Genomic DNA, 21,612 nt, shown 5'->3' with positions numbered 1-21,612 from the left:
ACCCACGAATTTTCCTTCTTTCCTTTCTAGTCCTCTCAATTTTTCCTGCGACTTTTTCCCGTAGGTCTTCATCTGAGGTCCTTTTTTCATACTTTCACAAGGAGTGACTTGTTTGATCCAATACTTGTTTGTGTTACCGTCACTTCCTTTGTATTACAAGTAAATACTGTGTCGACAAAGTTTCAAGATGGGGGTCGGCGACCTCCTCGCCGAAATTGAATCCGGGGTTTCGACCCGCTACCCCCGTGACGAGGAAGACCTCACTTACAAGAAGCCCGTCGCCAATCTCGCTGCGAAGGAAAAGGCAGAGAAGTACAACCGCTACTACTATGCCACAGGCCCAATCAGCTGTGGTGGTCGTAGCAAACCCACCCCCGTCTACCAGCCTCCCAACTGGGTGTACGCCCCCGGTGACACCCCGCATCCCTCGCTCGACAAGGGGACCATTCCTTGGACGTCCTCCTCCTCAAGCAACCATGACCAAGAGATCGATGTAATCCCTCAGATCGATACGGTCAACGAGGCTGTTGCTGCCGTGGAGCCTACCACCAACAATGCTGTCCACACCAAGGCCAATGAGGCTGACGACCACATCAATTCCGACCAAAACGCCACTTCTCCATTCGACGGGATAGATGTTGATAGCCTTGTCGCTGATACCATCACCCCCTCACCACGTCGTGCCAAGGCTCTGAAGAAGACCAGAGGTGCCGGCTCTTCCCCGAAGATCCCCAGCAACAGTTTGTTTCCTCCAATCCTCTTTTTCTGAACTGATCTTGATGTGAAAATTCTTTTTCACCACAGAACCCTTCTCTCCTGTTCCCAAACCAGGCGTTCTTTTCCCCATCACCGCTCAGCCCAAGTTTCCCCCTCTGGCTTCAATCAACCCTCAAACCAAGCGCAAGCTCGAGCTTCTCGACAGACGTGGGTTGAAGCGCGCGAGAATCGAACTCAAGGAGAGGAAGGACCTTCTCAACCATAGTCTGGATGATGGAGCCGCGACACTCGAGGCCCAGAAGCGCGCTGCCGCCGTCCCTGACACCCCCACCAAGTACTTCCAGATGAACCTGGAAGTGAAGCAGGTCCAGTGCCAACGGTGCATGAAGACCTTTGACAGCCAAGGGGAGAGAACGACCGATGAGAACACCTGTGTGTGGCACTCTGGTATGTGGAGATGAGTTTGGAGAGTCAGATAATGTGGGGACGGTAGATGTATGGCGACACAGTGGGATAGGCCGTGGTAGAAGGTTGATGGAAGATGAGAAGGCTTCCTAGTTCCATCAGTTCTCCAGAGTGAATACTATATCATATATAGACTCATTGCGCCACATCTGATGGTCTGGCGTTTGCTTGCTTCATAGGCTCACAGCTCATACCTTCACGACCTCCACAACAAACGCACATATTTGTTTCTACCTTTTTTCAACCACGAAATACTAACTTGCCTTTTCAACAACAGGCATGTTCGCAACCAGTCGCTTTGTTCGCTGCTCTGCTCACGGCGATCCGGAGATTGAGGAAGGAGATTCCCAGTACTCTTGCTGTGGGTCCGGATCCCCGGAACACCCTGGATGCGAGACCGCACTTGGACATATCTTTGACTGAGTGGTTTCGTGACCGTGATGGAATAGAAGGAGTGAGAAGTGCACGGAAAGAAATGCATGATTGGCAGACATGGGGGTTCTTTTTATGAGCGGAAGTTGGACATTTGTTAGTCTTCTGAAGGGTTTCATCCTAGTTCCTGTTCCGAATATCGACTTTGAGAATTACCTTCTTCGTGAGTGGACCGGTGCTGGGCCGGTTCAGCACCGGCTTTGGCCTGTGTAGGGGTGTGTAGGGATGTGCTACTCTGTGCTGGTGTCACAGTTAAGCCAACAGGCAAGTTGAACAGTATGTGGAGCACGGGAGGTGCCAGCCAAATCGCTACGGGAACCAATAGGAAGTGGAGCGCCTGGGAGCGCCAGGAGCGTGGTGATCCAAGTGATCCGAAGGTGACGGGAGTGATCCATGGTGAGCCTACACTGGGAGAAGCGATCCATGATCACGCTTGGCATGGTGATCCAGGTAATCCACTGGGATATATATACGGAGGAACTGGCCGGTGTAGATAGACAGTTCCGCAGTATGCAATTACAAGTCACATTCGTTGGTATCTTGACTATTGTGATTGAGACAAGCCATTTTTGTACACTGTTTAGCTGTACCGAACCGGGATTGTTCAGAAGCTCCTTCGACTGGTATCTTTTCAGAGATTCTCGATAGGGGTTCGTCACATGTATCCAGGTAGGTCTACTAGGTAATGGAAAAGGTGCGGTGAAAGTGCAAGCTTTTCTTACTATTTATACCCACTACGTTATCTTTTCCACTACCAATTAGTTACAGTAAAGCCTACCTGAGTATAACCGGTGTTAATTCAACTGTCTTTCTTAGGGCTCTGAGACTATCTAGTTTCTGAGACTAATCGAGCTCTGGTGAGCTCGGCAAGGCCCAGACCAGCTCCATCTTTCCACAGAAATAAAGCTCAATCACTATAGACCGAGGAAGGCGAGAAAGCAATGACGAAAAGCCTTTGGGGAAGCCAAATTGTCGAAGGTTGATCTGTCTCTCTTGGCAAGCGATCTGTGGCCTGCTTCACTATATATTGCATTAAGGCATCGTTGCGAAGAACATCTTTGAAAAAGGGGCTATTTTGGAAGGAAGCCTTTGATATTGAGCAGATACCAGCTCTCAATACATCTTCATCTTCAACTTCCCGTCAGTGGTCATCCCTATCAGTCCACTTCTCCAACCCCTCCAAGAGCGCCTCGTGCACCGCCTTATCACCACTCCTCTTCAGCATCTCGTCAAACACCCCCTGACCCATCCTCTTCAAGAAAATCAGAAATGCCCCCCACACAAGATCCGCATACACCACCTGTTTCCCCTCAAAAAACGGCCCATTTGGATTCTCTTTCATCAACGCCGTGACAGCCTTCACAACTGGCTCAACCTTCCCCCATGTCTTCTCCCCGCCATTCTCCCTGCCAAAATCATCCACCTCCATTCCCAACAGCTTGCCTCGCGTGTCATACCAATACGGCCGGCTCTTCTCGTTCAACAAGCTTTTGGGAATGAGCGGCAGGTAGACTGGCCTGAAGCTCTTCATAAGCTGCGGCATGAGTTCTTCCATTTTGGCTTGGTAAGGAGAGGCGAGGTCGATGTGCGGGGTGGGGTAGAGGGCCTGGAGCTGCTCAGCAATGACCTTGCTGTCGGTCACGTATTTGCCCGAGGGGAGGATGACGGTGGGAATGGTGTAGGCTGATCCTTCCTCGTTAGGCGGCAGGCTAAGGCGGTGTTAGTAAAGGGAAAGGGGAATGCTGCAGCGGAGGAAAGGACGCACTGAGGGGAGAGACGGGGAGCGATGTCGGGATACTCGAGCCATTCTGTCTTGTAGGGGATATTCTTGAAGTTGAGGAGGAGGCGGGCTAGAATGGTAATGTCAACGATAGGTCATAATTCATCTTGAGGGTCAAGACTCACTTTTCCAGGGGTTCAATGACCAAGCCTTGCAAGGGGGCTGGCTGGGAAGGTCAAAGAGAATAACTTGTTGTTGGTCCGCCATTGTGTCGAGGATCAAAGTTGACTACGCAATGCGGGGGAAGAATATGAGGAAAGATATTCCATCTTGGCGGGGTTCTGTGGCGATGAGGGGGCGGTTTATATGTTTGACACGCGATCCAGACGGCGGTGGGGTATGGTAGCAACGGGCTCGCCCTTGAACTGACATGCATGTGGGGTACTTTGCACCGGCAACAACGCGGACAATGGTCTATCACTGTGTTGACTCGTAGCCGACCATGTCCAGCTGATTTGTTCAATGCTCTTGAGAGTCCGGAGCCCCGGAGAAGCCCTCACGGCACTGCAGTCCGAAGTCGCACATCTACCAGTCGGTTGAAACGAGGACCTGGTGGGAGTACAGATCTGTGATGACGTCAGATTTCCTGACCGGACCCACTCACTTATACTGCACTGAACTACCAGGAACGGAACCTGACGCGAAAAGAGCATTAAGCATATGTTTTGATTTCTAATCAACTCCGCGTACCTATAACAGGCCTTATGTCTCACACTAACATCTGGAACATCGGTCTATCCGCAAGGGGGTTTCTAACTGTTGATTTAAATGTTCAGGCACGATTTTGTCTTCCTCTGCATACCCAGTATAGGACTGCACCAGATCCTATAAAGCTGAGCTGTTGTCAGTATGTTACAGCAAAAATAACAAGTCAAATCTATGTATGCCAAATTCCTGTGCTGCAGCAAATTTCAAAGCACCCGAAAGGTCCAGCCTGGGTGGATACTTCAGCTGTGTCACCCATCTCTGGCCACCCATCGTCACTCTCGTCAAGAGGTGGATTCCCAGACGAATTACAGGAGACTCGAGACTTGTATCTCATGTCCTGTGGAGTTTCAAGCGTCGCAGAGTTTGAACAGACTTTTGAGAGAATGTGCCCACGAACTGGCATTTCAAAAGTCACGAGTGAATATTGTAATTCAGGGGACGACAAAGATGCTCACGTAGGTGAGGTGGACTGGTGGACTGGTGGACTTGAGAGTGAATGCAATGAGTGAATACAGGAGTCATCTCAGCTTTCAAGTCACAAGGCAATCAAGAGTTAAGAGCACCCTAAAGGAGCCGCACTATGGCAAGAAAAAAGCTTATCAGTATTGAGAGAATCCACTTTCAATGTCACTGGGCATTGAACTGTGCCATCCTGATCTTCATTTAGTATACGGATTAATCTCTCACCGTTGTTGCCAACCTCTGACACATCCCACCAACACCACAATATCTTCACCTACCGTCCAGCTATCCCAGATCAGCACCGAGCCACTGCACACACCGCTAGCAAAACCTCTTGGTATCAAACCATCAAGTAAGCACTAAAATCTCTAGATTCGTCCCCAAAAAGGAGCAAGAAGAAAGAAACAGAACCACAGAAGATACTAACGTGGATGCGCAGAAAAAGAAAACAAACTGAAAATGGCACCTGTGAACCCGAACAAGAGCGGCAGCGAACGGGATTCTGCTAGCACAAACGCGCTCGGCGTTGAAAAATACGGTACAAACTCGACAAAAAGGTGGCCATACGAAGACGGCACCGAAAAAACAGGGCCGAGATGAAAAAGCTAAACAAGGTGCTGGACTGGCTTTCTTTTGGCGGGAAAGGGCAGGACGATGGGGAGAATGAAGAGAAGAATGGGGAAGACGGAGTGGAGGATATGGACACAAAAGAAAGTTGATGTGGATCAGCTGGAAGCACGTATTGGCCCTTGGGTTTTTGATGGCGTTGAAAGTCTCAGCCTGGCTCATACCAACTCTAGCCACATCACCACTACGAAACGAGTCATGTGATGGGAAATATTTGGGTTGAATGTCCTGCACTTTCCTCTGGTGATAAATTGCCGCGATCTTGTGTGCAGTCTACATCAGCTCTCTATGTATCTTTTTATTCGACTTTCATCGTCTAAGGGTAAGGCTCCACTAACCAAGGTTGCTACTGAGTGAGAATTGGAACAAGACATATTGTGGGTGAGTGGGACACGATGATACTTCTCCATACTTTTCCATGTTTAATCTTCAATGAGTGCGGACCGTTGGCAGTAAATCATGCTTTCCGGGTTCCCGAGCGGCGAGGTTTGCTGGGCGAGGCGCGCCATCTCCCACCAAGACACCCCCTCTCGTTCCGGAGCCACGTATGTTTAAATCCAATTTCACCGCAGGTCTGCATTTCTCCGCTCTTTCACCTTTTTCGCAACCAACGTCATTTCTTTCTTCCACAACCAACGTTCCTGGCGACAGTTTGTAAGCTGGCATCGTCGAGATCACAATGTCCGATTCCATCAAGAGGAGAAGCAAATCGCATGCTAAAAAAACCCATGTGGTCAATGGACAGAGCTGGAGATCCAATGGACCTCCGACCCAGAGTGTCCGAAGCGTGCTGAACAAGGACAGCACCACTGATTCAGCGAAGGCCCACCAACCATCTTCGCCATCGGGATCGGCCCAGAAGCCCCCAAAGGAGCAGATGAACGAGCTCAGTCAATACATAGAGCTCCTTTTTCAGTTACAGAACTGGTATTTGACCGGTAACGACGCTTCTCAGACCTCGGGCGGACACGTCAAATCCAACGTGTTGTCCCCGGTAGAGGAGGAAGTATACAAACTCTACCGACTGAGAAACCGGATTGCATTCAAGCTACATGCATTAAAGATGACCACCGCACAGAAAGGCTCAAACAACGATGAGCCATCACTCAGCGGCACAGCCCCAGTAAAGCTGGCTGATATTTTGCAGCGGAAATGGGACGCCCCTCGTCTCGATCGCAAAGTTCTTCACCAGATCCTCGCTAAGGGCGGATACAAGCCAAAGCCCAAAAGCCGAGTCTCTTCAGGGCTCGCCCTCACACCTTCAGATACTGACTTTTTCGAGCTTTGTGCCGCCATTGAGAACCAGATGAAGAATACTGCCAAAACTGCAGGGCCTCTTCCACCACCACCACCACCACCGCCACCAAAATCCAAGCACATTCAATCTTTCGAGACGGCCGTGAGCATTGCAATGGGCAGGTATGTCCCGTCCTTGGCCAGAGAAGAGCAAACCATCACCTTGACGCCAACGATGACAACGAAGACGAGCACGCTCTCCTCGATGACGACCAAGTCCCTTCCACTGCCCCCCTTCTGCAGTCCGGCTCTTGCCAACGACAAGGCTGCACCCGCCGAGTCCACCAAGAATCGTACCCACAACTGGAACCCTGTCGACGCGACCCCTGGGTCCCCGAGGGACTCCTTGCGGCAATTACCTCCTCTCAGACACAGAGAAACACCCATCTATATAGATCTACCCGACAGAAACCTCGAGACGAAACGTGTTCTCGATTCTCAGCGTGAAACTGAGGCCAAGGCAAAACCGATTGTTAGGCTTTCACCAAATCGCGCCACACCGCTCCTCCAGCCCAAGGTCCCCCTTACGACCGGGTTTGAGCGCCAGTTCGGGGTCGGTCGTGAGGACGACGCTTGGTATGTCGGCGAGACAACCAAGAGGTCAACGCCTCGTCCTTCGAAGTTACGGCATGAGATTCAGGCTGAGCCTGACACTTCCGTCATTGCTGCTCATCGTGCAGCCGAAGCGAAGCTGCCGCTGAAAGTCAAACCTGAGCCTCAGGCCGAGCTGAAGCTAATGCCCAAGGCTGTTCCGGCGGTGACCGGTCACATCTCGGCGTACAACCCTGATCGTCGGTCTCGATTCATGGGTAGCGAGGTGCCTATGGGCAACCAGAAAAAGACCGAGTCCACGATGCCTCCAACGCTCGAGCCCAGCCCCTCTCCCACGTCCGAGCCTCAGCCCCCTAAGCCGACGACCCCCCCAAATGAACCACACGTGTACAGCAACGACCGACCCATCGACTCCGACTCCGAACAAGAATGGGAGGTCCTCTCTACCCCCGACTTCCTGGCTACATATTGCGAGCACTGCGGCATCGAGCACGATGACTTTGCGAGCTTGAGCTTTGACGAAGACTCAGACTCCGACTCCGGCGTGGAGTTTGACGAGCAAGAAGACGGGGTGCTGATCACCAACCGCCAGCTCATCGAGGGGGATGATGACGACGGGATTTTCAAGCGGACGACCGAGGATTGGGAGGCGATTGAAGACTGGGGGGATGATTTCACTGAGGAGAAGGAGGACGACGACGGGCGTTATGTTGTTTGAGATGATGTCGTTTGGTTGGGTTCAGTGCCGTCTTTTGTCGTTTCGGATCTCTCTTAGCGTTTCCATTTGTGAAGTTGGATAGCTATGCATGCTTGAAATGTTTGGCTTCAGTGTTTGTTGAGGTTTCTCCGTGTTTTTGTTCTGTATGTGGAGGAGGAGCATGGTTGAGAATAGGTTGATTAAAGAGAGGGGGAAAATGTTGAGCTTGGGCCTTTTTTTCTTGTTAAACGCAATGTGTGGGTTAGTCTCTCAAATACCATGGGTTGTTTATTTTCTCAAACGGGATGCGCGGTTACTTTTCTCAAACGCAATGGGTGGAAAACTGCTTTCTAAGAGGAGTCGCGGCCATGTTCAGCCCTGGAAGTTTTTGCGTCGTGGCGGTATCCTTGCTTTGGGAATTTTGTTGATGCCTCAAATATTTGCCTTTACAGACACATCAAAATAAAACGCCCAGAGGGAAGGCCGATGTTTTAAACCAGGGGGCGAGTGAGGTGACTGATGTGTAATTCAAACGGCCAGAACTGCATATTGCCTTCCCGAACCTTCCCTTCCTTGGGTATCAGCACGCAATATCCGCACACCCCCATACCATGGGTTGGGGTTTCCAATCCCACCTCGTCAAAACCAACCTTTATTCTCACCACTCTCATCCATCACCTATCAACTTCCCAACTCAAACAAGTCGTTACAAATCCCCACAAGGGCAAAGCCAATAATCACTGCAATGCTGCGTGTGTTTGAGCAAGTTTCCCGCCTCCCCTCCACAGTTCTCCCAGCCAATCACAACCCCCCCTCACTGCCAGTTCTCTCCCAAAAAGGCAAGTCCCAGGTCTTGGCAGCGAGGGACTCGCCGCCGCAGTGTGGGGTTCCTGCTGCTCGGCCGCATCAACAAACCACAGGGATGGAAGCGAGGACAACAACAGGATGCATTTGCAGGGGAACACACATCAGAAGCACATGGCGATATCAAACTTGCTCAGATATCAGGGTAATCCTCTATATGTCATTGGCCAAGGGGGAGAATTGGCTAGTAAAAATACAGCTAGCTACGGTGAGGCTGGCCCCCTCTTCCCTGTCGACATCTTCCCCATCATCAGCTCGGTGTTGGTGGAAGGAACAGAGGGAGAAGTAAGTATAACAAAGCTTGTGCTTCCCATCCTTCTGCAGCCGTTTGTTCCATCCCACCCATCAGTTGTTGTATTCACTTCCAGAAAAAAAATCGTCCCGAAACTCCCAAATATATAACCCCATCCGTGGCATACGAATTTGCCCCTTGTGATCTCTCCAGGAGCATCATCATATCCTCATCCTTCATCAGTCAAATACTCCACTCCTTCGAATATTCCAATCATATATCCTCCCTCCATCACTTGAAACCGTCCATCAATATTTATATCCCTCCCAGAAAAAGAATGGCCCTCACCACCGCTCTCGCCTTGTTGGCATCCGCTCAGGTCGCCACCGCCCACTTCGGCATCGAGTACCCTACTTGGAGAGACAACACCCTAGGCAGCGCCTCCACAAGCAACTACTCCCAGTGGGAATATCCATGTTCGTTGTTTCCTTTCCCTTCCCTATCTCCCTTCCAAAGTCTCTGTTCCTCCCAAAGAAAATTGCTGACCCATCCCCCGCTTCCAAACAGGCGCCGGTGTCCCTGGTGACCTCGGCAACGTGACTGACTGGCCCCTTGACGGCGGCTCCCTAGTTCTCGATCTGCACCACGAGTGGACATATATCTTTGTCAACCTCGGCCTCGGTGAGAACGTGGCCAACTTCAACTACAGTCTGACCGACCCGTTCCTCAACTCGACAGGCAATGGCACTTTGTGCATCCCCAAGGTGACTCTCCCGGCCAACTTGCCAATTCAGGATGGGTCACTCGCAAGCATTCAGGTTGTGACGCTGGGCGAAAAAGGCCAGTCATTGTACAACTGTGCCGATATCCGGTTCAGGCAAAACGCGACAGTGTTGAGTGGTGATGCTTGCAAAACTTCAGAAGGAGTGTCGGCGGCAGCTATTGAAATAGGGGGCACAAAGACTGCTGGGTCGACCGTTGTTGGTGTCAATGTTGGCGTATTGGCCATTGTGGCCGCGCTGACTGGTCTATTTGTATTCGGTTTAAGCGTATAATAGTGGACGCAGTGAGCGTGGCGTGATAGATATCGCTATGGGTAGTGTGGTTGGTAACCTAGATTGCTGCGTCATGCGTTAGTAAAACATGTCATGATTGAAGAAAGCAGGAGTCAAAAGATAGTTAATGGTCCTTAAAAAATGGTCAATATGCCTCAAAAGATGACTATCTTTCGACGCCCACTGACTATCTTTCGACGCCCACTGACTATCTTTCGACGCCCACTGACTATCTTTCGACGCCCACTGACTATCTTTCGACGCATACTGGCTATCCTTTGAGGTATGCTTCATGATTTTTACTTACTTCGCAGTGCTAGTCTGCTTCACGTGGACGCCCAAACTGCATGTAACAGCGAAACATGAAATTGGTGCTGTGGCATGGTTGTAAACAGGACCACCGTGGCCCTCTATCTTTCGGTCACTTGCTCAGCAAGAAAGTGGCCAGCGATGTCCTTGATTGTGGCTCTTTCCTTGGGGTTCGGTGATAACATGCCATGAACAAGCCTTTCAAGCTTGTCTTGTGTGTCCAGGCTGTTGCGGGCACTCGTAACCTCGCCGAGCCACTCGCGCATCCTGGATACGGCCTCCTTTTGAGGACCGCGATCTCGTGAGTTGAGCTTCGCAATTATCCAGTACAAATGGCGCGGGTGCCGTTGGTTGGCCCGAACATCAGGCCAAGTGATCTTGCCCAAGACGTAGAGCATTGTCACGCCCAGCGCCCAGACATCACTTGCGGGCCCGCGCTGCCTCAAACCGATAAACTCGGGTGGGACGTACCATGGTGTGCCAGCTGCAACTGGGTCGCGGGCTTTGGTCGACAAGCCCAGATCACACAGTACGGCTCCGCGGTCCCTGCTGTACAAGATGTTGCCTGGCTTGATGTCGTTATGCACCAAGCCTTTGCTGTGAATGTAGTGCAGAGCACTTGCAATGTCGCGCAGGATGCGGGAAGCGTCTGACCGATCGCCATTGAACATGTCTGTACTGGCAACACGCCACGTGCCCTTAGCGGTGAGGTCGCGCGCATCGACATGCTCCATATAGAGGGACAGAAACCGGGCATCACCACCATACAACCGCACAATGCTCTTGTGCTCGAGATTTTCCTGGTACTGAAGCTCTCGAAGCCAGATGTCGGCCTGTCGGATCACGTTCTTGGCAATGGCGGCTTCGTTATTGGGCAATGCGTTGGTCCGTGTCTTCAAGACTTTGACAACAATGACCCCATCTGGGACATCAGAGTGGTCAGCAGTAAACACAGTAGAGAGACTGGATGTAGCGATCTGATCCCTCTTGGCGATGGTGTATTCGTCAATCTCGCCGCCCCTTGGGAGCTTGACGCCAGGAATCTCAACGACGTCGTCAGACTCTAGGTCCAAGAGGGGGTGGCCGTCGGATGTAGAAATCTCTTTGCCAGTCCCAGGTAGCGGAAAGACCAGTGGGTTGGTTGTGGCCGGAAGAAACATTATGACCCCGTCCTCATTCTTATCCTCGGGCTCCGATGGACGCATTCTCTTCTCGTTCTTTTCAGGGGTGGCAGGCTCGTCATCGTCATCGTCGTCAAAAGACCGCTTCCTAGTCACGGGTACCAGCTGGCCGTCGATGGTCGAGAGATCCGAGACTGAAGAGCTTGAGAGCAGGCGCGCCTTCGCCGCACGCTTCTCCAGGACACGAAAGTCCAGGATGTCGGCGTCGTCGATTTTGATCCGCCAGGTGCCCGGCGCGAGGGCCCTGGTGAAATTAGGCTTGAGTTCAAAGTGCTCCCGGGGGCTGCCCGGCACTTGCTGTGACACACGGTATAGCTTGAACGGCACCTCGGAGCGGTTAAGGAGTACTAGTTCGTTGCTGTGTGGAACAAAGTACAGCTCGCACCAGAGCTCGTCGTTGCGCCGTTGGCCAGGAACGCGGACAGAAAACTTGATGTCCCTGTGGGTTTGCGTGACAGCCAAAACGCTGTGGTTCGTGTCATCGCCGCCATCCGTCACCTCTGCGTGCAGGGCGAGCCATTCGCAGTTCTCGTGGTTGCCTGGACTGACGGACCGACCCCGCGCCAAGGGCCTCATTAGAATGCGGATATCTCTGTCCTGGGGAACCACCAAATTGTCCAGCGGAACTGTGCTAGACATGGAGCGGTCTTCCTCCATCCTGGAACGAGCCAGACGGGCTTGGATTTCGGATTGTGAAAATGGTTGGGTCTTTTGCTCGGAAGCCTGCGAGAATCCCCTTGAATCGGCCGCCGCTGCCGCCGCGACCGCCTTGGGGGTAATCATGGCGCAAGTCAATGAATTGGGGTCTGATAGTTGGAAGGAAGCAAGAAACGGGCCCACGGAGTTTAACAGAGCTGTTCACTTGTAAAGTAAGGGGTTGGAGTAACCGTAAATGTGCGCAGATGGAACGAAGGCAAAGAGGGTAGAGGAGGGAGCCGGCAAGCTCTCCAGCGCTGCAGACAAGATAAAATCGTGGGGTGAAAGCGAGCGAGAGGAAAACTGCGAAATCAAGACGAACAACAGGCCGGCATAAGAGGAAGCAATTCCTCTCGGCCGTGTATATGTTATTGTTTCAAGGCTGGGGAGCCATCTTTGCTGAATGACCGGTGCAGTGAAAGTCAGATGAACCAGTGAAGGTGGAAGAGCGCTGGAGGTTTGCGCCCTGCTGATGGATTTGGCTGGGGCATCAGCCTCACCAGGCGCGAGGTGATTGGAGGGAGTCATCGAAGCTCTCAGAAAAGCAGCGGTCCGGCGGGTGCCTAGCACCGGTCCGCCTGTTCGCGCGCGCTGCCGTGTTAGTGCAGTAGTTGACCGAATGCTTCTTTCGACTTGGAAGAGGGCTGGCAGATGATATCGATTTGTTTAAATCGCCGTCATTCCCGGTCAGCTTTGCCAGTCAAATGCCGCCATCATCTTCCAAGAGCCATACCTCGCCCATGATCCCGGCCGCAACTGGCTGCACGCCGACTTGCCAGTTCCAGCGCCCTGGGTCGCTTCAGCCCATGCTGTCCCTTTTGGTAGGGCTTCACGGCCTGAGTTAACAGTGAGGCTCTGATGGCTTGTCCAAGCTTTCAGCCATCCGTTGACGGATTGCGTCTGTCGGGCCCGAGAGAAGTCTGGCGGCTGGAAAGTTCGGTGTTATGGTATGTTGACGGCCGTCAGCGCCTGACAGTTCTGATCCTCTCCGATCTGGGCCTCAGGTAGGCACTCAGTGATCTTCTTCAGGAGGCCTGTGTCTGAGTGGTGTGGCACATGATGGGACTGTTTGCCCACGCTGGCCTCAAGAAAAGTATGGGACCGTGTGCATCGTGATTCGCAGAGCACCAGTCGTGCAGGATATTGCCCCTCCTTAATGCAGAGAACGAGAAAATGTCTCGGGGCAGAGAATTATGTACTATCTTCACCCCCGTGGGATTCAGACGTCAGCGTCACACCCCACCTCCCTCACATCCTTCTGAAAAGTGTCATCTGCCCAGGCTGAGTGAGGGCGAGCTGCATCACGAGAATCATGGATGGGTTCATGAAGAACTTTGGGAGGAGGCGAGGCGATGCCAACCGGGGTGACATGATCTCACAAAAGGAGCGAGCGGATTACCAAGAGGGAAGGAAGGAGTCATGCTCTCAATCAAACAAGATGATGTCGGCCGGTCCCAAAGGTTGAGGGAGTGAACCGCTGTAAATTTGAGAAGGCTCGAGGCTTGAGGCACTTGGATGTTTTGGAAGGCGCTCATCACGGTTTTTTGTGATGGAAAACCAAGGAAGTGTGGGAGGAGGAAATGGACAAGAAATGAGTGAGAATGATGACGGAAATTGATGCACTCACTCCCATCCTTTGGTCGGGCACCAGCAGCAGGCTGATTACGAAAAGTGCCTGTGGAACGTGTGGCGGGCGGGACACTGTGCTGGCGATTGGCTGAACGGCAGGACCGCATGAGTTGGAAATGCACTGATTGGCTTGTCGGGGGGCGATGCAACAAGCGACATGCAGGCAAAGCTGGTCGCAGGCGGCGGTGTGGTAGCAAAGTGCAGGCAGGGCCCCACTCCTTTGTTTAGATGATGCACTTCATTGGCTTGGAAGGCAGCACAACCTGCCAATGAGTTTTCCCACTGTTCCGAGTTGGGGCATCCAACACATCAGCCCTTGCGGCCGTTCTTTCCAAACACCTGACGGTCCCCCATCCCGGTCGCACCTAAGCCGTCGAGACCCTTTCTGTGACGACCTCCCCCCAGCGCCCGGTGTCTCCCTGCTCCGTCTTCTCCCTCATCCTCACCATTACCCTCACGCCATCATCACCTGGAGACACGGTCGTCCAGCGCTCAAACCACTACAATTACCACACTAAACTCTCACGATGTACTCTACTATTCTCCGTGCTTAGATGGCTTCCAGCGCCGACGCAAGACTCACTTTCGATTCCAGCAAGCTCTCCCAGTCCCCGGTTCTCAGTATTGGTTCACTCTTCCGTTCGACCCCCTCCCCCGACTCCGACCTCATACCCACAGCACTTCCTCTTCCAGACCCGCCTCCACCGACTGCTGCCACCATTCCTGCCACCCGAGGATGGACGATCCCGCCGACACATGTTGGAGCTGGCCCCATTGGAAGTTTGGGTTGAGGAGAGATGACCTCTTCACCAAGCTCCACGATCAATACAACACGGTGCCCCTGCCCCTCCTCGACCCTGTGGCTTTTCACCACGATGTGGCCGAAATCTCCAACGAAGCAAGTTCGGCCGACGAGTTCCACAGTCTACTCCGCCAACGCAAGCAACAGCGCATGCGAGAACTGAATGATTGCTTCGAGTCAGCGGCATTCGAGATCATTGCCAACCCTTCTCTAATCGGTGAAGACCAGTGGCAGCACGCAGTTCAGCTCTTTCGAACCAAGAGTTTTGACTCTCTCGTCCGATACTTTGCGTGCTATCTTCCCCCCGACCACCCGTGGTATAAGGGTTCGTCCTCCTCTTCCGAGGTGGACAGCAGCGTTGACTCGCTTGCGCCCTCCCAAGGCTCTCTCTTTGATGACGATGATGGCGGTCTTGTGCCCATGACCGACGAGCCCTTTGAGTTCTCGACCGACCTCGACGATTCAATACTTCCTCCCTCGCCTCGTTCTATGACGATGTGTTCAGATTCATCCGTCGATTCGCCGATCGATCATCATCGCGACTACGAGACACCATCACGAACCCTCTCATACTCCGAGTCCGAACCCGATTGCTGCGATCTTGCCGGATCGGTTTCTCACACACATCATGATGAGCCCAGCCCACGGTCCGAGTCTGCTGACATGGAATCGCCAGCGGCTTCCACCGTCGCCGGCACCTCAGCAGCTGAGAGGGGTGGCGTTGAGGCCGAAGCGACCTCGTTCACTGACCGCGTCCGGAAGGCAGTACAACCCTTCGTGGTGGATATCGATAATGCCGATATGGCCACACCAAAAGCAGAAGGGCAGGTCTTCTTTGATAGGAAGACAACAGCAACAACCCTATCTCATCGACGGCACCGCAGTCTCTCTCCATTACGATCTCATCCTCTTGTTGATCATGAAGTCGATGATTTATTTCATCGCGATCCAAGAAGTGCAGCTCAGTGTATGGGCACAAGGTGGAAGAGGGACTGCAGTCCGGTTCAGCGAAAGCGTAAGGGCCCGGCAGGGTCGCTTACTCGCATACAAAAGCCATCGTCAGATGCCCTTCGGCCAAAGCCAAGAGGACGAAGATTCTGCGAGAGCTGAGGAAATGGTGTTTTTGGCGTTGGAGATTTGGTGGTTGGACTTACCGATACCCTCTGTACATATGCTCCACATGTACTTATGCATCTTTATTGACTTTAATCATCTTCTACAGCCTTGTTGACCCTGTTGCAAACGCGACCGGTGTTGGGCAGCGTACGATGTTCTGTGTGGTTTCCTCGGCTCCCTTTCCGTTGCCAAACCGGCGACGGATCCTTGGCCACCGGTTCATTACGCCGTTATGTATACGACTAACACATTTCTTCAGTGAAGTTTCTTGCCGTTTTCTAGGCTCCCTCCGTTATGCTTAATGTTTATTGTCATGCAAAGAGCCAAGGCCACTGCTGGCAGGCAGGCAGCCTTGCCGTCACAGCTCTCTTTCATGCTAACCTCGCAAGTGAAGTAGGCATTAGGTCGTTCAACACTCCACAGTTTATAGCAGCCTCTGTCTGTCTTGTCGCTTGAAATCTGTGGAATAGCAGCAATTATGCTCTCTATAGTAGCTGTCTTGCAACGATGAGGGGAGCGCAGATCCCATGATGCCACAGCTTCCCATCGCCGTTGAAAACAATGTTGACTGCCACTAGTGTATGACATCACCCACCTGTTTTCGTTGAAAGGCGTTTGACAGCAAGACGGTGCTCAGCGTACTCGTTTCACCTTTGTATGTGGAGATAGTCAACCCGATCGCGTTACATATAAATCGTGTGTTACAGCACGGGCCGGTGAAAGCAATATAATGCCCATGACACAACTTGGGTTCTCAACCAATGTCTCGACAAGATGGCTGGATTTAAGATGCCCCACCATCGATTGAATGCACCCCATCAGCAAACTGCGGGGTTCCCCACTGCCGCGGGGTCGTTCAGGGACAATGTTTCTTCCCAACCTCGAGAATGCTGGTCACCAGAGGAAGAAAGCAGCCCGCCTGCCTCGGCAGCTAGAAATAAAATACTAGAAAGTTCCCATTGGTAATGGTCCCTCCTGCGACGCCCAAGCAGTAGGCGCTTGACACACACCACCACCCTCCACCTCACTCAGGAACTTTGGCGGTTGTTGAGCACCCCCACTGCCTGGGCCTAGCTCCAAGCTAACCAAGCGCAAAGAGGAAAGCCCGATGGCGGATAAAAAACAATGGATGTCGTCACAATGCCAATAGCTGTTGCGATCATTGGGGTCTCTCCACAATTGGGGCGGGAGAGCTCTCCTCTTGAGCGGGAACAGCAAAGAAGAGGAGAACACCCCCCGCGGCTTTTCGTCATAAACTCCCCAAAGTCCGCCTTCATCTCGGTCTTAACCCGTTCATAAATGCTTCCTGGGCCCATGATCTGGCTTCCAATTGATCCCTATTCCATCCCAAGTTCTGTCCCGTTTATTGTCAAACCATTCCTCCAATCTCCATCAAACATCTGCCCATCATGCCTGTTGTACAAAGCGCCTATGATCCCAAGGAAATGAAGTTCCGGTACCTTGGGAACACCGGGTTGCAGGTTTCTCTTTTCTCGCTTGGCGGGTGGCTCACATACGGCGGCACCCAGAAGGGAGAGATTGTAAAGAAGATTCTCCAGACTGCTTGGGATCACGGTATTGTAAGTTCACAGTTCGCAAACGAGTTTAGTTAGGGGGTGGCTAACAGATTTGTCAGCAAACCTTCGACACGGCCGAGACATATGCAAATGGCGAGTCTGAAGTCGAGATGGGACAAGCTCTCAAGGAGCTCGCCTGGCCCCGCGATGAGTACGTCCTCACCACCAAGGTCTTCTTCGGTACTGGTCGCAAGGAGCCAAACACCCGCGGTCTCTCCCGCAAGCACATCGTCGAGGGTCTCAAGTCGTCACTTGCCCGCCTCCAGCAGCCCTACGTCGATGTCGTCTTTGCCCACCGCCCCGATCCCACCGTTCCCATGCTCGAGATCGTCGAGGCCTTCACCCAGGTGATCCGCAACCTCAACTTGGCCTATTACTGGGGCACCTCTGAGTGGTCCGCCGCTCAGATCACCGATGCCATCAGATTGGCCGAGAAGCACAACCTCATCGCCCCCGTTGTCGAGCAGCCACAATACAACGCCTTCCACCGCGAGCGCTTCGAGGTCGAGTACGCGGATCTGTACAAGCACCACGGCTACGGCACCACCATCTGGTCCCCTCTTGCCAGCGGCATCCTCACTGGCAAGTACAATGATGGCATCCCCGAGGACTCGCGTTTTGCCACCAACAAGGCCTTCTTTGAGAATACTGTCAAGGAGCTCAAGAGCGAGGCTGGGCAGGCCAAGATTGAAAAGGTGCGCAAGTTGACCAAGATTGCGGAGCGTCTTGGAGGCAGTGTGTCACAGCTGGCGCTTGCTTGGGCTGCCTCGAACCCCAATGTTAGCACGGTTATCTTGGGTGCTACCAAGATTGAGCAGTTGGAGGACAACATCGGTGCGTTGAAGCTGCTGGAGAAGCTAACGCCTGATGTGTTAGAGGAGATTGAGGGCGTGTTGGACAATAAGCCCCCAGGGCCTAACACCTTTGGTAGACAAAGGAAGTTGTAAATCATGTAATTTCAGGCGCCTGGAGTCTCTAGGTTATCAGCTGTTGAGTTCTTGGCCTTGAGATTTGAGATAGACGGAAGATACTGCTAGATGTTTGCGAAGAAGACAACATGATTACCACTTCCGCGTTCTACCAACATATGCGTGTGGAAGACCGCGATACTTGGCTCAACCCGACTGTTTCAAATTATCTGCCAAACCTACTCGCTGGCCGCGAGCTAAGCTAATTTACACCTCTTTGTTGGAAATTTCCCAAATCCCAAGTCCCAAGTTCCCAGTCCGTATTAACCCTCAACTGCGCAATCTTACAACCCCCTTGCAGTCAGGCCGCACTGCACATTAAAGTGATGTGATGAATCAAGCCAGTAAGTCAATATGAAGGCTTTTATTAACGACCTAGAAGCATCACCAATGAAGCCGCGCGCCCAATCACTTCAAGGCTTCAGCGGTCCCTTCCCTTGACCAGCATTCGGCCCCGTCGACAGCCCCTGACTGGAGCCTCCACTGGCATTCATACCCGGAATTCCGGCCCCATGCTCGTGTTCAGGTGCAGGAGCCTGCTTATCTGCACGGGCGACCTTCGGGGAGAGCTATTGTTTTTGGACTTGTCAGCGAGCTTACTCTTTGGGCACAATCAAGAAGGGGGGGGGAGGAAGACCAACATTCTGGTCGCCGGCGGAGCCGTGGGCAATTTGCTGACCTGTCTCGAGGTGGTCGTTCTCGTTCTTGGGACGGTTGGATACTTCGCTGTGGGAGGGAGCCATTGTGTAGGTAGGTAAGGTTTCTTTCCGTGGGTGTTAGGCGTGGACGAAAAGTGGGAGAGGAAACAGCTTGATGGTATTTAGAATTGTTTGGTTGTTGTGGTTGGTCTTTGGAAGTCACACAGAAGGCAAACACGTGTTACTGCGCGGTGAGCTTTATGTGGTTCGACCAGATGGATGATGTCTATGATGTCATATCGAAAGTGCGGAATTGGTAACCTTTCGGCATCACCTCACCATGTTTCAATTGTCATGTCATTTACGGGTCCCTATGTTGTTTGTGCGGTTAAATGAAGATCGGGTCATCTTAGCCGCCAAGTGATCAATACATTGAAGAATACAAGATTAGTACGCCTCGAGGACACATAATAACTGCTTCTTCTACAAACCGTTCCAGCCAGTTTGAGAGTTACTGTCATCGCAACAGGTACGTATACATACTGAATCTACCATGTCTCTTTCAATCCCACCCCAGTTTTACACCACTACCTCTTCACCGTTCATTAGAGCCCCGTGCGCGCCCTATGATCGAGGGTCTTATTGGATTTCTTCACAAATGTTTCACCGCCCGGCACATCAGGGTCATGCTCCCACCGGAGAGTCTCGATATGACCCTTCTCATCTGTGCCAAAATGAAAGACATAGGTTAGCACATCAAGGTCTGGCCATCGAGCCCACATGTCATCGTAGGCGGCGGTGCTCTGCTCGGCCAGGGAAACGTAGTCGTTCTTCTCGCTACAGTCGTCCAGCCAAGTTTCCAAGAGAAGTTGGCCCACCCAGTTGGCTGCATCGTTTTTGGGTACGGAGTTGACAAGTACAACGATGATGGCGCAGTCTCGGGAAGGATATGAACCGAGGTGAAAAAGCCAACGAGGCTGCCGTTATGATACCAAACCGTAGGTCCCTTCGATTTGTCGTCGTCACTCGTGTCCCTCTTACATCCGCGTCCAACCAGTGGCATCGGCGGAAGGAAACATGCCGTTGGTGCCGATGCTCCCCTAGGGCGCGGGAAGCTCCGCTATCGCCCACCCTGCGCTATACCATTGTCCATCAGCGTCGGAATCCAGGGGTATATGTGGTCTTGAGCGGTGGCAAGTTCTGGTCTTGGCTTATTCCACTGCCCCGTTTCCAAACACCAGGCATCCAACACAGCCTTATAATACACCAAGAGATCATTGACATTACTCTTCACCCCATTGGCTGCTTGTTGGACGGTCCCTTCAGAAATTTGGGGTCTTCCAACACCCGTGAACGTCCCATCCGGGCCAGGCATGTATCCACGAGCCCAATTTTCTTCTGGGGGGTGAGCGGCCGTCGTTGTGTCTTGCAAGCTCAACGGTTGAAGTATTCGAGAAGTAACGAACTCGCCCCAGGACTATCCTGACGCAGAGGTAATGAAGTTTGCTAAAATGTCGTAGCAGAAGTTACCGTAAGTCCGTTGCTCCCCCAACGGTTGAGCGGCCTCCATATAGGAGACCATTGGTAGCGTGTCGTTCTCACCGAGTAAAATCCCAGGTCCATCTTGCTGCCACAGTGCGTTCTTGCTTGCAAGGCCGGTTCGATGGGAGAGGAAATCAAGTAACGTGCTTTGATAATTGATTGGGCCGTTTGCATGGTGGAAGCCTGGAATGATATCACACATGCGGTCTCCGAATGCCAATTTTCCATCGGCTACTAACAGAGCAATAGCGGCTGCCGTGAAGCGTTTCGGGAGAGAGGCAAGGTGGTAAACCGTATGCTCATTTGGAACGAACTCAGCCTGTACATCGCGATACCCGTAGCCAGCGACATGCAGTTGGTTTGTTTGACCGTCGAGAACGCCAACGGAAGCTCCAGCAGCCCCGGATATATGTAGGATCTCAAGGATGGAGGGAGTCAACTCTTGCAGACGGGAGCACTCGGTTGCTGCTTTCATCGTATGTTTGCGGGCGGCTGGGATCTTCGGGGTACGTCGGAAGAGAGGGGGGAATTGACGTAGTGTGCCGGGGAGATGGCAGAAAAGAGCCATCGGCGCTAGGTTCGTGTGAGGAATGGTGGAAGAGGTTGTTATCTCGAAAGAATCCGTTAGCACGAAGGTGGAGTTGGCATCCCGCAGGACGAGAATTAGATGGAAAGAAACTCAACTCCTCAAAGGAAGAGAAATATCGGACAAGGGGCATTTGGCACGACGTCAGATTGGGCTTGCGTAAGTGAATTGGGCTTTGGAACGGTACAAGTGGCATGTGGTGTTACAGAGGCAGACAAGTAGGATACGTCCTCAGGGAGATGTGTTTTCAAAGTTTCAGCAGATGGGATAAATGCCCCCATCCTTTGGCTGCAGCTGGGCGCGCAAGAGGGTCGGCCAACAACTTCTTCAAGCAGCCATGATGTGCCCTCCCTAGTGACCAACATCACCCGGTCCCCGAATCCTTCTTTTGTGGGTCGCGAAGACACAATGCAAGATATTCATGATTATTTCATGACTCGAAGATCGTCCCAGAGTGAGAATCCTGCATGCATTGTAATTCACGGCCTGGGAAGACAGTGCCAAGGACGAGGAAGAGAATGGTATAGCTCATGAGATTTGTACCTGGGTCGGAGGCTTACCACTAGCTATTGTCACGGTCGCAGGGTACCAGAAGTTCTCATCGTCCTCGATGGTCGAGATATTCAAAAGCCTTCAGAAGACATGACAGATTTGGGCAAGCTCTGGCACAGAAACTCTACG

General features: G+C 52.3%; 8 protein-coding genes across 8 annotated transcripts; 5 read left to right on the top strand and 3 right to left on the bottom strand.

Annotated features, from left to right (window-relative positions):
* Nucleotides 1-187: 187 nt before the first annotated feature.
* Nucleotides 188-769, top strand: QC763_101295 (uncharacterized protein; the record flags this gene model as incomplete). Its single annotated transcript, XM_062906676.1, has 1 exon — nucleotides 188-769. The coding sequence occupies one exon, from the start codon at nucleotides 188-190 to the stop codon at nucleotides 767-769; it is 582 nt and encodes a 193-aa protein (XP_062769552.1).
* A 1,651-nt stretch (nucleotides 770-2,420) lies between these two features.
* On the bottom strand, nucleotides 2,421-4,002 carry QC763_101290 (uncharacterized protein). The gene is made up of 3 exons (XM_062906675.1): nucleotides 3,520-4,002; nucleotides 3,380-3,464; nucleotides 2,421-3,323 (listed from the first exon to the last, which is right to left on the bottom strand). Exons 1-3 carry the CDS (start codon nucleotides 3,599-3,601, stop codon nucleotides 2,756-2,758), a joined length of 735 nt encoding a protein of 244 aa, XP_062769551.1. The 5' UTR covers nucleotides 3,602-4,002; the 3' UTR covers nucleotides 2,421-2,755.
* A 1,868-nt stretch (nucleotides 4,003-5,870) lies between these two features.
* QC763_101280 (uncharacterized protein) lies at nucleotides 5,871-7,757 on the top strand (the record flags this gene model as incomplete). Its single annotated transcript, XM_062906674.1, has 1 exon — nucleotides 5,871-7,757. One exon carries the CDS (start codon nucleotides 5,871-5,873, stop codon nucleotides 7,755-7,757), a length of 1,887 nt encoding a protein of 628 aa, XP_062769550.1.
* Nucleotides 7,758-8,807: 1,050 nt separating this feature from the next.
* Nucleotides 8,808-9,887, top strand: QC763_101270 (uncharacterized protein; the record flags this gene model as incomplete). The annotated part of the gene is made up of 2 exons (XM_062906673.1): nucleotides 8,808-9,308; nucleotides 9,400-9,887. Exons 1-2 carry the CDS (start codon nucleotides 9,170-9,172, stop codon nucleotides 9,885-9,887), a joined length of 627 nt encoding a protein of 208 aa, XP_062769549.1. The 5' UTR covers nucleotides 8,808-9,169.
* A 410-nt stretch (nucleotides 9,888-10,297) lies between these two features.
* On the bottom strand, nucleotides 10,298-12,160 carry QC763_101260 (uncharacterized protein; the record flags this gene model as incomplete). The annotated part of the gene is made up of 1 exon (XM_062906672.1): nucleotides 10,298-12,160. The coding sequence occupies one exon, from the start codon at nucleotides 12,158-12,160 to the stop codon at nucleotides 10,298-10,300; it is 1,863 nt and encodes a 620-aa protein (XP_062769548.1).
* A 2,278-nt stretch (nucleotides 12,161-14,438) lies between these two features.
* Nucleotides 14,439-15,614, top strand: QC763_101250 (uncharacterized protein; the record flags this gene model as incomplete). The annotated part of the gene is made up of 1 exon (XM_062906671.1): nucleotides 14,439-15,614. One exon carries the CDS (start codon nucleotides 14,439-14,441, stop codon nucleotides 15,612-15,614), a length of 1,176 nt encoding a protein of 391 aa, XP_062769547.1.
* A 973-nt stretch (nucleotides 15,615-16,587) lies between these two features.
* Nucleotides 16,588-18,144, top strand: QC763_101240 (uncharacterized protein; the record flags this gene model as incomplete). Its single annotated transcript, XM_062906670.1, has 2 exons — nucleotides 16,588-17,200; nucleotides 17,257-18,144. The coding sequence occupies exons 1-2, from the start codon at nucleotides 17,030-17,032 to the stop codon at nucleotides 18,142-18,144; spliced, it is 1,059 nt and encodes a 352-aa protein (XP_062769546.1). The 5' UTR covers nucleotides 16,588-17,029.
* A 175-nt stretch (nucleotides 18,145-18,319) lies between these two features.
* QC763_101230 (uncharacterized protein) lies at nucleotides 18,320-19,080 on the bottom strand. Its single transcript, XM_062906669.1, has 2 exons — nucleotides 18,807-19,080; nucleotides 18,320-18,734 (listed from the first exon to the last, which is right to left on the bottom strand). The coding sequence occupies exons 1-2, from the start codon at nucleotides 18,906-18,908 to the stop codon at nucleotides 18,579-18,581; spliced, it is 258 nt and encodes an 85-aa protein (XP_062769545.1). The 5' UTR covers nucleotides 18,909-19,080; the 3' UTR covers nucleotides 18,320-18,578.
* Nucleotides 19,081-21,612: the final 2,532 nt, after the last annotated feature.

Source organism: Podospora pseudopauciseta, chromosome 1 (genome assembly GCF_035222475.1).
Source record: "Podospora pseudopauciseta strain CBS 411.78 chromosome 1, whole genome shotgun sequence".
Taxonomy (NCBI): domain Eukaryota; kingdom Fungi; phylum Ascomycota; class Sordariomycetes; order Sordariales; family Podosporaceae; genus Podospora; species Podospora pseudopauciseta.
Note: the sequence above shows the minus strand (reverse complement) of the source record. Positions and strands in the feature narration are given on the sequence as shown.

What these genes read in the sequence shown, in the direction of transcription:
- QC763_101290 (XM_062906675.1), bottom strand. Translation starts at nt 3,601, where the DNA reads ATGGCGGACCAACAACAAGTTATTCTCTTTGACCTTCCCAGCCAGCCC. An exon ending in GTCATTGAACCCCTGGAAAA is followed by an intron (nt 3,465 to 3,519) that starts GTGAGTCTTGAC and finishes TTACCATTCTAG; the next exon opens with CCCGCCTCCTCCTCAACTTC. An exon ending in GCTCCCCGTCTCTCCCCTCA is followed by an intron (nt 3,324 to 3,379) that starts GTGCGTCCTTTC and finishes ACACCGCCTTAG; the next exon opens with CCTGCCGCCTAACGAGGAAG.
- QC763_101230 (XM_062906669.1), bottom strand. Translation starts at nt 18,908, where the DNA reads ATGGCTCCCTCCCACAGCGAAGTATCCAACCGTCCCAAGAACGAGAAC. An exon ending in GCTCCGCCGGCGACCAGAAT is followed by an intron (nt 18,735 to 18,806) that starts GTTGGTCTTCCT and finishes CAAAAACAATAG; the next exon opens with CTCTCCCCGAAGGTCGCCCG.